Source organism: Phyllobates terribilis, unplaced genomic scaffold (genome assembly GCF_046119375.1).
Source record: "Phyllobates terribilis strain yellow unplaced genomic scaffold, ASM4611937v1 Scaffold_4__5_contigs__length_816908805, whole genome shotgun sequence".
Lineage (NCBI taxonomy): Eukaryota > Metazoa > Chordata > Amphibia > Anura > Dendrobatidae > Phyllobates > Phyllobates terribilis.
Genome location: NW_027362764.1, coordinates 140,390,302 through 140,408,686, shown reverse-complemented (window position 1 = coordinate 140,408,686; position 18,385 = coordinate 140,390,302). Strand labels below are relative to the sequence as shown.

General features: G+C 46.6%; 1 protein-coding gene across 5 annotated transcripts in view; it reads left to right on the top strand.

The window, feature by feature from the left end:
• LOC141265124 (ATP-binding cassette sub-family B member 5-like) overlaps nucleotides 1-18,176 on the top strand; it is a 476,628-nt gene extending 458,452 nt beyond the window's left edge. For 2 of the 5 annotated variants that reach the window (XM_073677798.1, XM_073677801.1), the window contains 2 exons: nucleotides 12,607-12,753; nucleotides 17,729-18,170. In XM_073677798.1, coding sequence (XP_073533899.1) covers nucleotides 12,607-12,753; nucleotides 17,729-17,926 — 345 coding nt within the window. In that variant the 3' untranslated portion in view covers nucleotides 17,927-18,170. Of the gene's footprint in view, nucleotides 1-12,606; nucleotides 12,754-17,728 lie in introns of all 5 variants that reach the window. The other 3 variants (XM_073677800.1, XM_073677797.1, XM_073677796.1) reach the window with 3 other exon arrangements.
• The last annotated feature ends 209 nt before the right edge of the window (nucleotides 18,177-18,385 follow it).

Sequence of the window (18,385 nt, the reverse complement as noted above, 5' to 3'; positions counted from 1 at the left end):
GAAAATGAGCTGACAGGCGGCGTACTTTGACGAGCAGATCTGGCAACTTGGGGTACGATTTAAGAAACCGCTGAACCACGAGGTTAAGCACATGAGCCTGGCATGGTACGTGTGTGATCTCGCCTCGCCTCAGAGCTGCCACCAGGTTACGGCCATTGTCACACACGACCATGCTTGGATGTAGGTTCAGCGGTCTCAGCCACAGATCTGCCTGCTCTTTCACAGCTGTCCACAACTCACAAGCAGTGTGAGGTTTATCACCTAAGCTTATGAGTTTCAGCACAGCCTGTTGTCACTTGGCTGAGGCAGTACTGCAGTGCTTCCAGCTTGTAACTGATGTGGTGATATCTGAGATGGAGGCTGAACATGAGTAGGAGGAGGAGGATGATGCACAGAAGCTGTACACTGTGGGGGCAACTCTGACTGATATAGGGCCCGCAATCCTCAGTGTGGGGAGAATGTGTTCCGTCCCAAGGTCCGACTGGGTCCCGGCTTCCGCTATGTTTACCCAGTGTGCCGTCAGGGAGATGTACCGTCCCTGACCACAAGCACTTGTCCACGTGTGTGTTGTCAGGTGGACTCTCCCAGTAACTGCGTTGTTGAGGGTACGGCAGATGTTTTGGGACACGTACTTGTGTAGTGCGGGGATGGCACACCGGGCAAAATAGTGTTGGCTGGGGACCAAGTACCGAGGGACGGCCACCGCCATAAGGTTGTGGAAGGATTCCGTCTCCACCATCCTAAAAGGCAGCATTTCCAACGCAAGCAGTCGTGAAATGTGCGAATTTAGGACTGTGGCCTGTGGGGCATTAGCTGCGTATTTGTGCTTGCGTTCCAAGGACTGGGGTAGGGACAACTGAACCCTGCTCTTGGACAAGGACGTGGACGTGCTTGCTGATGGTGCTACTCGAGAGTGTGCAATGACAGGTGCAGAGCGGGAGGCATCTTCGCATGCACCGTGGACAGGTAATTGTTGTGCACGCACAACAGCGGAATAAGCAGTGGAGTCACCCGCAGACACTGTTGCTGGACCCTGGGGTTCGGCCCACTTAGTCGGGTGCTTTGCTGCCATGTGCCTGTTCATGCAGGTGGTGGTCAGGCTGCTAGATTTGCTACTCCTGCTGATGCTGACCTGGCCGGCGGTGCAAATGGCTTTTTTTGGGGGGTTATCTGTAGAGTTTTTAAAAAATAACCAGACTCGGGAAGACTTAACACTTGTACTGGCAACTTCCGTTGTGTTGGCGTTATGAGGAACGCTTTCCCACCTTGTGTCTGTGGCCACCACACTACTTCTTCCTGCCTGTTGTGGTGTTATGCCTCCCTCCCCCTGTGTGCTGCTGTCCTCGCTCTGTATGTCCAACTGCCAAAGTTGGATCAGTTACTAAATCATTCACCTCCTCGTCTTCCACTTCCGCACCCTGGTCCTCCTCCTGACTTTCTGGCAATTGTATTTCATCATCATCATCATCCACCTCTTGCGACAGTAATTGCACTTTACCTCCTTCGTGTGACCGTAGTTGCTCCAATATTTGGGCATCGCTACACTCGTTCTCCTCTTCACTTGCTTGAAGCTGGCCGGGTGAGAGGCCCGAATCTACAAATGGATAAGTGAACATCTCTTCTAATGTGTCTAAGTGTGGGATTAGTTGTCTCCGGACACTCAGCATCGTGGGAGGAAGGAGGATCAGGGTGAGGAATATGCAGTCCAGACTCACGGCTACTGAGACTGGACCGTGTGGAAGACAGGGTGGAGGTGGTGGTGGCAAGGTGACTGGAAGCATTATCTGCTACTGCTATCCAACCAACAACCTTTTGTCGCTGCTCTGTGTTCAATAGTAGTGTTCTGCGGTCCCCTAGTAATTGGGACCGGAAGGTCGAGTGACAAGATGTGGGTGTTTGTTGTGGCACAATTTCACCTTGCCCACGGCCACATCCTCAGCCTCTGCATACACCATCACGTCCACTTCCCTGTCCCTTGCCATGCACCTTGCCCATTTTAAATGGAGGACAATATTTTCCACGTTCACGAGAAATGGCTGGTTTTGGAACGCAGTTATATGTGATACGTCTGACAGAGAACCATGATTTTAAATAGCAGGCCTGTAATTTACTAATATTATTCTACATAGAGACCTAGTGTGAATAGCTTCACCGACACACTGCAATGGAATGAAAATGGAAGAAATGTATGATTTTTGAACAGTCTGATAGGTGATGTGTCTGACAGAGAACCACAGTTTTAAAGAGTAGGCCTGTAATTTATTAATATTATTCTACATGGAGACCTAGTGTGAATAGCTTCACCGACACACTGCAGCAGAATGGAAAAGGAGACCAATATTTTCCACGTTCAGTTCAAATTTCTGGATTTTTATCGTTGACATATGGAACACATCTGGCTTTATTCTGCAGTGAGAACAAGCAAATGGAGCAGGAAAAATGGGGAACTGTGGATTGCTTTTTAAGCAAATAACCAGTATTAAGATGAAGGAAAAATTCTCCCTGGCCCCTAATATCTGGGCCTATGTCTAGAAATATCTTTAATTATTACAGCAACAGACAGGACGTTCAAAGGACCCTCTTGTGCTGTATCATACACTGCAGACTGCTACATACACTGCCTGCCTGTCTAGCACTGATCATATGCAGCTGAATTAGTCCTCAGAAGGACTGTTAGGCTAAGTGCCCACGATGCAAAAATGCTGCATATTTTTTCCACATATCCCTGGCAGGAAAAAACGCGTGCGGATTTTACATGCGTTTTTCCTGCCAGGTAGAAGCGTTTGTTAAGTGTTTTTGCATGCATTTCTACATGCGGGTTATCAAGCGCTTTTCCAAGCGATTTTAGCATCACTTGGAAAAGTGCTTGACAACTTGGTCACACGATATAAATCCCAGCAACCGGCATGGATTTATATAGTGTGACCAAGTTAATAGTTGAAAAAAAGAATAAAAAAATTAATAAAAAGTATAAAAATTATACTCACCTTCTGATGGCCCCCGGGCTTTTCTCCACTGCGTCCGGTGTGTTGGGTGGCTCACGATGGTGTGAAAGGACCTTTCATGACGTCATTTAGTCAGGTGACAGGCCACGCGACCTCCGACGTCAGCGGTCGCGTGACCTGTCACATGACTAAATGACGTTACCGCAGGTCCTTTCACACCACCGCGAGCCATACAAGAGACCGGGCGCAGTGGAGAAAAGACCGCGGGACATCAGAAGGTGAGTATAATGTTTATTTTTTATTTTAAATTCTTTTTTTTAACAGGTACCATGGTACCCGGGTCTGGAGGAGAGTCTCCACTTCTCCAGACCTGGGTACCATCCGCACATTGAATCGCTTAATATCCGCATGTGCACGTGTAGTCATGCGGATATTAAGCAATTCAATGCAAGTCAATGGCGGCAATTTCGCTGTGTGTCCGCGAAATTAATGGATATGCTGCATATTTTTCCGCAATGATAATCCGTAGCGGAAATTTCCGCAACGTCTGCACAGCACATGCGGATTATCATTGGGCACCATGGGACACGTATTACCAAGCGTTTTTTAAGCATTTTCTCTGTGGGAATTCCACAGCTAAAACGCTTGAAAAGTGGGCACGCAGCCTTAGTTCAGAGGGATATATATATATATATATATATATATATATATATATACATATATATGCAGTGCCTACAAGTAATATTCAACCCCCTGCAGATTTAGCTGGTTGACACATGCGGAATTAACTTGGCATTGTGACATTTGTACTGTAGATCAGCCTGGAAGTGGGAAATGCACTGCAGCAAATTTTTTTTTTTTTTTTTTTTAAAACATTAAAAGTTAATTTAGAGTGTCATTTATTATTCAACCCCTCAAACCACAAGAATTCTGTTGGGTCCCCCTAAAGTATTAAGAAGTAGTTAGGCACCAAGAATAATGAGCTTCACATGTGTGGATTAAAGATCTCTTTTGCCAGCCTTTTCTGACTATTTAAGACCCTCCCCAAACTTGTGAACAGCACTCAGACATGGTCAACATGGGAAAGACAAAGGAGCATTCCAAGGCCATCAGAGACAAGATCGTGGAGGGTCACAAGGCTGGCAAGGGGTACAAAACCCTTTCCAAGGAGTTGGGCCTACCTGTCTCCACTGTTGGGAGCATCATCCGTAAGTGGAAGGCTTATGGAACTACTGTTAGCCTTCCACGGCCTGGACAGCCTTTGAAAGTGTCCTCCCGTGCCGAGGCCAGGCTTGTCCGAAGAGTCAAGGCTAACCCAAGGACAACAAGGAAGGAGCTCCGGGAAGATCTCATGGCAGTGGGGACATAGGTTTCAGTCAATACCATAAGTAACGAACTCCACCGCAATGGTCTCCGTTCCAGACGAGCCCGTAAGGTAACTTTACTTTCAAAGCATCATGTCAAGGCTCGTCTACAGTTTGCTCATGATCACTTGGAGGACTCTGAGACAGACTGGTTCAAGGTTCTATGGTCTGATGAGACCAAGATCGAGATCTTTGGTGCCAACCACACACGTGACGTTTGGAGACTGGATGGCACTGCATACGACCCCAAGAATACCATCCCTACAGTCAAGCATGGTGGTGGCAGCATCATGCTGTGGGGCTGTTTCTCAGCCAAGGGGCCTGGCCATCTGGTCCGCATCCATGGGAAGATGGATAGCACGGCCTACCTGGAGATTTTGGCCAAGAACCTCCGCATCTCGAGCAGTGAAATGCTCTGGCGAGCACCGAGCAGTAGCAAGCATGCTTGCTCATCTCTACTAATAATTAGTGTTGAGCGAGTATGCTCGACACTGATCGGTACTCGCCAGAGCATCTCACTACTTGCGATGTTCGGCCAGCACTGAGCATTTTCGGGCTACTTGGGCGGGAGCTCGGGTCTCCGCAATTCATGTTTGGCACTCTTTACAGAGCCAATGAACATGCAGGGATTGCGAGCCAGTCACTGTAATGCCGCAGCCAGGATGGTTGTGGGCATTGCAGTGATTGGCTGGCCGTACAGCGTCACCTCAAGTATTTAAAACCTGGCGCCACCATCTTGGACACAGTCGCTCCGGATCAGACAGTGTAGGGAGAGTGCTGCTGAGCTAGGTAGAGAGTTATACTGCGAAATATGTAGTGTAGGGTCTCTAAAGCCTGCAAAATCAAACAAACAGTCCTTCTGAGGACTAATATCCATCCCAGATATCAGGCAGGCAGGCTGTATAGGAGACGCAGTGGTTATACCAGCAAACACTGCATTACAGTTCTGTGTGCTGCTGCTGCTCAAATTGCTAGACTTAGCCCAAGGTCTCAGGGGCCAGGAAAAATCCTTTTTCTTTCATCTCAAGCCACTTTTTTTTTTTTCCTCAGTCAGACTGTACAAATACCCGTCTTATTAAGCTTTTGGTATCCCCCCCCCCAAAAAAAAAAAAATTGAGTGTGTCTGTGAGTGTTCAGACACAAATATATCTGTTTAAAAGAGTCTGGTTTCGGCCAGATAACTAGAACTGTGGTTTTGCAGTTCCACGGTTCAAATCTCTGTATTATCCACTTTTTTTGCCTTTTTTCCATAAAAAAAAACAGTTTGAGTGTCTCGCTGACTGTTCAGACACAAATATATCTGTTCAAAAGATTCTGGTGTAGGCCAGAGAATAGAACTTTGATTTTCCTCTTCCACGGTTCAAATCTGGGTGTTATCCACCTTTTTGCCTTTTGTCCATAAAAAAAAACAGTTTGAGTGTCTCAGTGACTGTTCAGACACAAATATATCTATTTAAAAAAGTCTGGTATACGCCAGGAAATAAGAACTGTGGTTTTCCTCTTCCATGGTTCAAATCTGGCTGTTATCCACCTTTTTGTCTTTTTTACATGAAAAAAAAAACAGTTTGAGTGTCTCGCTAACTGTTCAGACACAAATATATCTGTTTAAAAGATTCTGGTGTAGGCCAGAGAAGCAGAACTGTGGTTTTCCTCTTCCACGGTTCAAATCTGGGTGTAATCCACCTTTTTGCCTTTTTTACATAAAAAATAACAGTTTGAGTGTCTGGCTGACTGTTCAGACACAAATATATCTGTTTAAAAGATTCTGGTATAGGCCAGAGAACTAGAACTGTGGTTTTCCTCTTCCACAGTTGAAATCTCCTTTTTATTACCCTTTTGCCATTGATAGTGCTAGTGTAAGCTATTTTACTTCATTTGCAATGGGCAAGGCGCGTGGCAAAGGTCTTGGAACTGGACGTTCTGGTGATGGTGCATGCAGAGGACGGGGCCGTGGCCAAGGTGAAAATGTGCCACAACCAACAGCCACATCTTCTCGCTCCCAGTTCTTGACCGAATTACTATGGAAGCACACAACAACACCACTATTGAGAACTGATCAGTGTGAACAGGTTATTAATTGGATAGCAGATAATACTTCCAGTTACCTGGGCAGCACCACCTCCGGTCTGTCTTCCACACGGTCAAGTCTTAGTAGCCGTGAGTCTCAACCGCATACTCCTCCTCACCCTGATGCTCCTTCCTCCCACCATGCCGAGTGTTGTCAGACAGCAACTGATCCCACACTTGGACACTCTGAAGAGCTGTTCACTGGTCCATTTCCATATTTGGGCCCCTCGCCTGCTCCGCTTGAAGTGGTGGAAGCGGAGATCCCATGTAGCGATGGCCAAATATTTGAACACAGGAAGGCGACGCTGGCAATTTGTCACAAGAGGTGGACGATGATGAGACAATTGCTAGGAAGTGAGGAGGAGGACCGTGGTGCGGAAGTGGAAGAGGAGTAGGTGGTGGATGATCTAGTAACTGACCCAACGAGGCAGGAGGACACGCAGAGCAAGGCCAGCAGCACACAGGGGGAGGGAGGCAGAGTATCCCAACAGGCAGGAAGAAGTAGTGTGGTGGCCGCAGACAGAAGGTGGGCAACCGTTTCCTGTAACACCAATACTAGGGACGTTGCCCATACAACCGGTAGGTCTTCCAGAGTCTGGAATTTTTTTTAAAGACTCTGCTGATAACCCCAAAAAGGCCATTTGTACCACCTGCCAGGCCAGCATCAGCAGGGGTGACAAAACTACCAGCCTGACCACCACCAGCATGATCAGGCACATGTCAGCAAAGCACCCGACTTTGTGGGGCAAACCCCAGGGTCCACGACCAGTGTCGGCGGGTGTCACCACTGCTTCTTCCGCTGTTGTGTGTGTAAGAGAACCCCCTGTTATGCGTGCAAGGCAATACCCTGTACATACTGCATGCAAAGATGCCCCCTCCTCTGAGTCTTCACTTGTTATGGCTGTTTCTCAAGAAACAGCATCAACATCCACGTCCACATCCCACCGCAGCGTTCAATTGTCCATATCCCAGACCTTTGAACAAAAGCGCAAATTCACAGCCAATGCCCCACAGGCCACAGTCCTAAATTCGCACATTTCATGACTGCTTGGTTGGAAATGCTGCCTTTTAGGCTGGTGGAGACACAATCCTTCCGCGACCTTATGACGGTGGCCGTCCCTCGGTACTCGGTCCCCAGCCGACACTATTTTGCCCGGTGTGCCATCCCCGCACTACAAAAGCACATGTCCCAAAACATCTGCCGTGCCCTCAACAACACAGTTACTGGGAGAGTCCACCTGATGATGGACACGTGGACAAGTGCTTGTGGCCAGGGATGGTACATCTTCCTGACGGCACACTGGGTAAACATAGTGGAAGCCGGGACCCAGTCGGACCTTGGGACGGAACGCATCCTCCCCACACTGAGGATTGCGGGCCCTATGTTAGTCAGAGTTGCCCCCACAGTGTACAGCTCCTGCGCATCATCCTCCTCCTCATGTTCAGCCTCCATCTCAGATATCACCACATCAGTTACAAGCTGGAGGCACTGCAGTACTGCCTGAGCCAAGCGGCAACAGGCTGTGCTGAAACTCATAAGCTTAGGTGATAAACCTCACACTGCTTGTGAGTTGTGGACAGCTGTGAAAGAGCAGGCAGATCTGTGGCTGAGACCGCTGAACCTAAATCCAGGCATGGTCGTGTGTGACAATGGCCGTAACCTGGTGGCGGTTCTGAGACGAGGCGAGATCACACACGTACCATGCCTGGCTCATGTGCTTAACCTCGTGGTTCAGCGGTTTCTTAAATCATACCCCGAGTTGCCATATCTGCTCGTCAAAGTACACCGCCTGTCAGCTCATTTTCGGAAGTCGGCTACAGCTTCCACCGCCCTTGCTGTGTTGCAGCAGTGTTTGCAGCTTCCAGCACACCTTCTGGTGTGTGATGTCCCCACACGTTGGAACTCTACCCTCCACATGTTGCAAAGGATTTGTGAGCAGAAGAGAGCAGTTGTGGATTACCAGCTGCAACAAGGCCATCGATATTCAGATCAGACTCCACACATAAGACCTCAGGAGTGGACCTGGATGTGTGAAATATGTACCATCCTGACAAACTTTGAGGAGTCCACCAAGATGGTAAGTGGCGATGACGCGATCATTAGTGTCAGCATTCCACTTGTCTGTCTTTTGCAACGCTCTCTGCAGAGAATTAAAGAGGAGGCATTGCAGCCAGAGTATGATGAGAGGGATCAAGAAGCCGTAGCGGGCGATTACACACAGCCCAGCCTCATGTCATCCCAATGTGCTTTGAGGGACAATGAGGGAGAGGAGGAGGAGGAGGAGGAAGAACAGGAGCTGGTATCATGTGCTGTAGACGGTAGTACCTGTACAACTGTCATACCGTCGATTCAGCGTGAGCGGCCTGAGGACAGGGTGGAGGAGGAGGAGAGCATGGTCAGTCATCATCTTGGTGAGGACACGAAAGTCTTGCCCGTTACCAGTCTGGCACGCATGGCTGTCTTTATGTTACGCTGCCTTAATCGTGACCCTCGCATTGTCAAAATGTTGGGTGACAGTCATTACTGGTTGGTGACACTTTTAGACCCCCGCTACAAGGAGAACTTTCACTCTCTTATTCCTGAGGTGGAGAGGTCTTCAAAAATGTGGCAGTACCAGAAGGCCCTTCGCGCAGAACTGTTAAAAAAATTCCCATCTGAACACGCTAGCGGCAGAGGTCACAGTTCATTGCCCAACCAAGGCGTACAGGCGAGAGAGACGCAACTCCAATCCAGCAGAGGCAGGGGAACACTGTCAACATTCTGGGACAGTTTTCTGAGACCCGCCCAGCTTACAGGCCCTGAGGCGCGGGGTACTCTCACAAGGAGTGGAAAGTTTCAAAAGATGGTGGGGGAGTACCTTGCCGACCGTACAAGCGTCCTCCGTGATTCCCCTGTGCCTTTTAGTTATTGGGTATCCAAGCTAGACACTTGGAATGAACTCGCTCTGTACTCCTTGGAGGTCCTGGCCTTCTCTGCCGCTAGCGTGTTATCAGAGCGTGTTTTTAGTGCCGCTGGGGGAATTATAACTGATAAGCGCTCTCGCCTGTCAACTGACAATGCTGACTAGCTGACCCTTATCAAAATGAACAAGGGCTGGATTGGGCCAGACTTCTCATCACCACCAAATGACAGCAGAGTAACATAAAGTCAAATCCACTGTGTTACTTCGGGAGGTGTATTCCCATGCACCGCTTCACATCCGCTTCTCCTTATCCTCAGCCTCCACCACCACTATACCACCATGGTCCGTGTTGCCAGCTTTGCAAGTTCCTCCATCCTAATTTTTTGCAGCTTTTCCTTGGAAGGCATAGGCAAAGACTATGGGAGACCCACTCTCCAATAATGGGAATAATGTTTTTAATATGCTGTACTGCATGGCTCTTGTAAGGGGCATTGCAAGTTCCTCCGTCCTAATTTTTGGCAGCATATGCTTGGAAGGCATAAGCAAAGACTATGGGAGACCCACTCCCCAATAATGGGAATAATGTTTTTAATATGCTGTACTGCATGCCTCTTGTAAGGGCCATACTTGCGCTTGCATTCCAAGGAATGGGGTAGGGACAACTGAACGCTGCAGTGGGACAAGGACGTGGACGGTCATTGTTTCAAGTCTGCAACGACAGGATCACTTATGATGGGCACACTTTTAGGCAGTGACCTGGGAGTCAGAGATGCTTCCAGAGGTCTTTCCTATGCTGTTCCAATGCCTTTTCACCCCTAATCCCTATCCTGGTATGCATGGCACCCATCATCCCTATCCTGGTATGTATGGCACACCTCATCCCTGTCCTGGTATGCATGGCACCCCTCATCCCTGTCCTGATATGCTTGGCACCACTCATCCCTGTCCTGGTATGCTGGGCACCCCTAATCCCTGTCCTGGTATGCATGGCACCCCTCATCCCTCTCCTGGTATGCTTGGCACCCCTAATCCCTGTCCTGGTATGCATGGCACCCCCAATCCCTGTCCTGGTATGCGTGGCACCCCTAATCCCTGTCCTAGTCCCCATCAGGCTGCACATTAAAAAAAAATAAACACTCCTACTCACCTCTCTTCTCTCTCCTCCAGTGCTGCGTCCGGTCTGCCTGCACTGATCTCTCTATGTGAGCAGCGCATGACGTCACTTCCATGCGCGGCTCACATGGAGAGATTAGCTGCCGGAAGTCACTGCTCCCCACGCCGGGACTGTGTGCGCGGGTAGCAGTGACTTCACTCTCCTTCATAGCCGGCACACAGTGGAGCCGCGCTGTGGCTGCTGCTGCTGCCGGCTGTCTCCTGTGCCCGCTCATTAAAGGGCATGAATATTCACCCCATGCCCATGGGCGTAGAGAGAGGTTGAATATTCATGCCCTTTAACTGCGAGCACAGGAGATAGCCGGCAGCAGCCGCAGCGCGGCTGCACTGTATACCACTATTAAGCAACATGAATATTCAGTGCTCCCCACTGAATACCTCCAGGCTGTGTAAGGGCTATTTGACCAAGGAGGAGAGTGATGGGGTGCTACGCCTCATGACCTGGCCTCCACAGTCACCAGACCTGAACCCAATCGAGATGGTTTGGGGTGAGCTGGACCGCAGAGTGAAGGCAAAAGGGCCAACAAGTGCTAAGCATCTCTGGGAACTCCTTCAAGATTGTTGGAAAACCATTTCCGGTGACTACCTCTTGAAGCTCATCAAAAGAATGCCAAGAGTGCGCAAAGCAGTCATCAAAGCAAAAGGTGGCTACTTTGAAGAACCTAGAATATAAGACATATTTTCAGTTGTTTCACACTTTTTTGTTAAGTATATAATTCCACATGTGTCAATTCATAGTTTTGATGCCTTCAGTGTGAATGTACAATTTTCAAAGTAATGAAAATACAGAAAAATCTTTAAATGAGAAGGTGTGTCCAAACTTTTGGTCTGTACTGTATCTCTCTGATTTAAGGGCAGAAAAATTTAAATTTTGAAAATTGCAAAATTTTCTCCAAATTTCCATTTTTTCACAAATAAACGCAAGTGATATCAAAGAAATTTTACCATAATCATGAAGTTCAATATGTCACAAAAAAACACTCTCAGAATCAGGGGGATCCGTTGAAGCATTCCAGAGTAATTACCTTAAAAATTGACAGTGGTCATAATTGTAAAAATTGGCCTGGTCATTAACATGCAAACCACCTTGGGCTGTAAAGGGGTTAAATTGTTAGCTGGGTTTTTCCTAAAGTTTGACAGCCGTTGGACTCACTGCATGGGCATTACCACTATAGGAGACCCACTCCTTTATAATGGGAATTTTTTTTTTACTGAGACCCTCCTCTATGTCTCTTCAAAGGGATATTGGGATGCGTCCAAATTTTTGGCAGCCCTTGCATTCACTGCATACGCAATAAAAGTTTAGGAGACCCACTCTTTAATAATGGGAACAACAAAGCATAGCCGACTGCTGGCCATTTAAGAATAGTAAGGGCAGCTTGATGGACCTATAAAAATAGTGGTTGTCCCTCCTTCATAAATGAAACAGGATGTGTCTGATCATGTCTCACTCACCACATGGCCAGATAAGGTTGTAAAAATGACATTTCCCGGTGACTGCATTTTTCACCGTTGAAAGCAATGCAAATGTGCAAATCCACATAAAAACCCTACGTGTGAACATAGCCCAAAGTGTGCAGGAGCATTTTTATTTTTGTATATTTATTTTGCCTTACATAAGTCATTACCCTGGAAAGGATGTTCTTTAATATTTTTCCCAAGGAAAATCCATTTTGTTTTTGTTTTTGAATGTTTTATTGTGAGACCGTAAAACTTGCGTAATACCTCTGACAACATTGTTGACAGCAGTGACCTGGGAGTCAGATACTTCCAGTGGTCTTCCCCATGTTGTTCACATGTCATTAGAGCACCGTTCCCTTAGATTTGGGCAATTTTTAGACCCTCTGCAGACCTCCATGGAGGGGGCACCAGAAAAATGCTTGAGTTTCCCTTAGACTTAGATTGGGCTTGTTGCTCATACCAAGCAAAGAGTACCCAAGCATTTTAGTGCTCGCTCATCACTACTTTTGTTATCTTTGTCAAATATTTAAATTTGTTTTGTGATCTGAAATATTGAAGTGTGACAAACATGCAAAAGAATAAGAAACAGGAAGGAGGCAAACTATTTTTCACACCACTGTACATATGTTGTCTCTCGTCTGCCATATCACGTCTTCATTACGTTTTCCATAAATTTGTGTTTCCTACCCATAGAAATATAACACATCAGTTGGAAGTAAAGGCACTCAGCTCTCTGGGGGTCAGAAGCAAAGGATCGCTATTGCCCGAGCACTTATACGTTCTCCAAAAATTCTGCTGCTTGATGAAGCCACCTCAGCGCTAGATAATGAAAGCGAAAAGGTAAAATGTGCTGATAATTCCATCCCTTTCTTCACTAAGATACAAATAGTAGTTTATAACACTTTATCAGAATGTACTACAGTGAATTAGTAAAGATTAACATATGTAGCATGAGGCCTGCCTAGAAGTAATGAACCCTCTGGGCTGACAATGGACTTGATGTGGGTTGCACTTGGTAATAATTATTATTAATAATAATTACTATTACTAATAATGAATATTAGTAATAATTATTATTAATAATAATTTTTATTTATTTAGCACCAACATATTCCACAGCACTTTACAATTGAGATATGACTACACGCAGAGAATTCTCAGTCCTGATTGGGCAAAGCAACTTGTAGATGGTCAGAAGACTTCAATTTACAGTTCAGGGTAGTGATGGCATCTGTGTACTACCTGTGATTTTCACAGACCCATAGCTTTGTACTGGTACCTTTCAACCATGATACTGGAAAAAAAAAACGTGTCTCCATTATTTTTGCACACAATCCACACACAAAAAAAAAAAGCGGTATATGTGAACACCACCATAGACCATAATGGGTACATGTTCTATCTGTGAGAATTAAGCATGGAACATGAATATGCAATGCAGACGTCTGAATGAGGCCAAAGGCTATGTTTACATAACATTTGCACATATGTTCAGTGGCTATATTGTGGCATTCAGATGAATGCCTGAAAAATGAGATTCTTGGCTGCTCACTATAAAGATGCAAATGGAGTCACAGTGTGCTCTGTCATACATCATTATGCAGATGTTGCTGCCACTTTAGGTAACACCACAACACCTGCAGCCCTCAATTTGGTCACCCCCCCTCACACGTACCAAAGCACGCACAAACAGGCAACCCTGGCACACCAGCCTGACTAAAGAACTGAGACCGACCTCCAGGGTTGCTAAACGGAGATGGAAAAAGTCCCACTCCAACGTGCACTTCATTGCAGTCAAACAGTCCCTCACTACTTTTAAGTCCACACTCACTGTAGCAAAACAAACCAACTTCTCATCTCTCATATCCTCCCTGTCACACAACCCTAAAGAGCTATTCAACACTTTCAATTCTCTCTTCCGTCCCCCAGCGCCTCCTCCTTCTCCTCTCATCTCAGCTGAGGACTTTGCCTCATTCTTCAAACAAAAGATTGATTCCATCAGACAAAGCTTTTGCCTAAAGTCCCCACAGCCCCTTCTCGTATCTACTCAATCCTCCTCCAAAACCAGCTTCTCCGCCATTATGGAATATCAACTTTCCTCCTTACTCTCCAAGTCACACCTCACCACCTGTGAACTTGACCCTATTCCGTCTCACCTCATTCCTAACCGTACTACAGTCTTCATCCTAACTCTAACCCACATTTTTAACATGTCACTAACAACTGGTGTCTTCGTTTCATGCTTCAAACATGCTTCTTTCACACCCATCCTCAAAAAACCCTCCCTTGACCCATCCTCTCTGACTAGCTATCGCCCCATATCACTTCTCCCCTACACCTCAAAACTACTGGAACAGCATGTCCATTCTGAACTGTCCTCCCACCTCTCCTCCTGCTCCCTCTTTGACCGCTTACAATCTGGCTTCCGACTACACCATTCTACTGAAACTGCCCTGACTAAAGTCACCAATAACCTACTAACCTCCAAATCCAAGCGACACTACTCTGTCCTCCTACTCCTGGACCTGTCATCTGCCTTCGACACTCTCATCTCTTGGCATCAAAGACTTGCCTTTATCTCAGATCGCCTCATACTTAACAGACAGGACATTCAGTGTTTCTCACTCACACAGCACTGTGGCGCCCCTGAGAGTTCGGTCGCCACAGAGGTACTGCAACTCACCCAGAGGTGTGGTGTCTCCCTTCTCTCAGGTAAGGAGGGAGTGCTGAACGGAACCCCAACACCTACATTCAACACTACACTACCTCAGGCAAGCAGGAGGGGCAAGACGCAATGTAGTTTTCTGCTGAGCCCTGACACTGGCTGGGGTGGGGGGAACCCAAAGGTAGGAGGAACCAGTAGTGGGTGTGGGTGGAGGAAGTAGTTTATGGGAGCACTCATATAGTAGATATATAAAAGGTAGACATCTTAAAACAGTGGTGAGTCGAGGAGTGTGGTTCAGAGGAACAATCTGGGAGCAGAGTCTCTGTAGGAGCTCTGCTCCACTAGACGGGCCCAGGACTGAGGCCCAGGAGGGGAGCAGGGAGTGAGCTACATTCTACAGAAGGGATCCTAGGGGAGTATGGCGAGTGCAGGCGGCACCCATACACCCCAAACCTGCCACGTGTCAGGAGGATCTAGGCCACAAGAATGGGACCGGCCCCTGGCCCAGTCGTGCAGCTTCAGGCCTCGGCTGGAAAAACCGGAGGCTTCTGACTTCTATTGCCAGGAGCCAAACCCTCACTTCAATCCAAGTAAGGTCAAGCAGGTCTGTGCAACTCTGACGGACAGCGGGGACCTCGCAGCACCCGAACGGGATTCACAGTGGGAAGCACAGGGCAGGAGGGAGTAAGACGGTCTAGAGAGGTACATAAGAAAGTGGGGTTCCGCCAGGTACACCCTAGCTGCCTGAGGAGGGACTGAACCCCTACCCGGTGAACGCAGTGTGACGCCGGAGGCTTGCGCCAGTACAGTGCACCTGTGGACTGTCTAAGAACTGTGAGTAAATCTTGGATGACTGCACTGAGCTGCCTCCGCTCCTTTATTTCGCCGGTGCCATTTCCCTCCCTGCACTACAATGCCCAGCGCACCTCCTTCATTCCTGTACACTGCCCTGAGGCCTGCTCCACCTGTGGGGAGCCGTTCCATCTCAAGCTGCCCTAACACCTGCCTCAGAGGACTGTCGCAGCGCTGGTGATCCTCACCAGACACCACAGGTGGCGTCACGAAAAATCCCAAAATCCCCATATTAAAATATCCCCTTTTTGCCCTGACCGCCCTGGGTCACGGACCGGGCCAGCCACCGTGATCTCCCCCAAAAGCAGCCATAAGGCCCGGCTGCCGAGTACCCCACGGCCCTGGGGGCAAGTCAGCACCTCCTCATCTCGCCCCCTATCTGTCGGTGTCCCCCAAGGTTCAGTCCTAAGACCTCTGCTCTTCTCAATCTACACCCTCGGCCTGGGACAGCTCATAGAGTCCCACGGCTTTCAGTATCATCTCTGACACAGATTTATTTCTCTGGACCTGATATCACCTCCTAACTAACCAGAATCCCACAATGTCTGTCCGCTGTCTCATCCTTCTTCTCTGCTAGATTTCTAAAACTTAACATGGATAAAACTGAATTCATCATCTTTCCCCCATCTCACTCAGCCCCCCATCTGACCTATCCATCAAAATCAATGGCTGTACACTTTCCCCTGTCCCACAAGCTTGCTGCCTCGGGGTAACCCTGGACTCTAACCTCTCCTTCCAAGCCCTTTCCACTTCCTGCCGACTCCAACTCAAAAACATCTCCCGAATCCGCACATTCCTCAACCACAAATCTGCAAAAACACTAGTGCAAGCGCTCATCATCGGCCTTGACTACTGCAACCTCCTGCTCTGTGGCCTCCCCTCAAACACTCTCACACCCCTCCAATCTATCCTGAACTCTGCTGCCCGACTAATCCACCTATCCTCCCACTATTTCCCGGCCTCTCCTCTCTGTCAATCACTTCACTGGCTCCCCATTGCCCAGAGACTCCAGTTCAAAACCCTAACTATGGCATAGTAAGCCATCCACAACCTGTTTACGCCATACATCTGTGACCTAGTTTCCCGGTACATACCTATACGCAACCTACGATCCTCACACAATCTCCTTCTCTACTCCCCCCTTATCTCCTCTTCCCACAACCGCTTACAGTATTTCTCCCGCGCAACCCCCCCTACTCTGGAACTCTGTACCTCAACGCATCAGAGTCTTGCCTACCGTGGAAACCTTCAAAAAGAACCTGAAGACCTACCTCTTCCGTCAAACCTACAATCTGCAGTAACAATCGCTTCACCACACCACTTCACGACCAGCTCTACCCTTACCTACTGTATCCTCACCCATCCCTTGTAGATTTTGAGCCCTCACAGGCAGAGTGCTTTCTCCTCCTATACCAGTCTGCCGTTGCGTTTTTGTTCAAGATTTTTATAATAGTTTTTGCTATGTATACCCCCCTTTTTGATATGTAAAGTGCCATGGAATAAATGGCGCTATAATAATAATAAATAATAATTTTCAGCTGTATACACCTAGTTGAGGCAGTGATTTATTATAAGGCTACGGTCACACTATCAGTATTTGGTCAGTATTTTACAACAGTATTTGTAAGCAAAAACCAGGAGAGGAACAATCAGAGAAAAAGTCTACTAGAATCATGTGCACCAATTCTTTATTTTTGACCCTCTCCTGGTTTTGGCTCATAAATACTGATGTGAAAAACTGACCAAACACTGATAGTGTGAACATGGCGTAAAGATAGTAAATGGAATCCACCTAAAGAAACAGGCCATGTTTACTCATTTAGTATTTTGTCAGTATTTTACATCAGTATTTGTAAGCCAAAACAAGGAGTGGAACAATCAGAGGAAAAGTATAATAGAAACATGTCACCACTTCTGCAGTTTCCACCCACTCCTGGTTTTGGTTTAAAAATTCTGATGTAAAATACTGACCAAATACTGAACATGTAAATGTGGCCTTTATCATCTCATGGTTTATGAACCCTTAAGCAGTTAAAAGCGGTAACAAAAGACTGAACATGTTCACAGAAATGTAATTTTTACATTGCTGTGCAGTATGTTCACTTTTTACGGTGGTTTTGCGGCACTTTTTCAGGTGGGTTCCAAGTAGATTCCGCATGATAAAGACGTTGTTTTCACATTCAGAACCTTTTGAGTAGATTTTTCAGCCAGTAAAAATCTCAGTGTGAACATACCCTTACTGTTGTTCCATATTACTGTATTCTATTACTTAAAACCATAATTTGCTCTTCTATCCAGGTCGTACAACAAGCACTTGATCAAGCCAGGAAAGGAAGGACTTGCATCATGATCGCACATAGACTATCTACAGTCCAGAATGCAGATGTTATTGTTGTCATGAAGAATGGAACAGTGATCGAAATAGGAACTCACCAGAAGCTTCTCAGTAACCAAGGGGCATATTTCCAACTAGTAAATGCACAAAATATAACTTAGATGAAATACTCTGAACTGCTGAAAAACAACATGAATTTGAAGCCTTGAAACCTAAAAGTCTGTTTAGCTACTGCTAGAAGAAAGTCAATGGTTATTCCAAAAAAACTATTTTTATTTAAGCCTTATGTCACTGCTCTATGTAACATATGATAAGTGAACTAGAGGTAGATTTTGCAATGTACGCACTAATAAACAAGCCACATTTATCTAATGCTTAAAATTGAAGAACATAATGTTAAACAAGTTATTTTGCACTATACTTGCTTACTCAAAATGTTAATTGCATTAAATTCTATTTAAAAATTAAAAATAACATAGACATGTATTTTTGTGACTAGAGATGATCATATATATATATATATATATATATATATATATATATATATATATATATATATATATACAGTGCAGACCAAACGTTTGGACAAACCTTCTCATTTAAAGATTTTTCTGTATTTT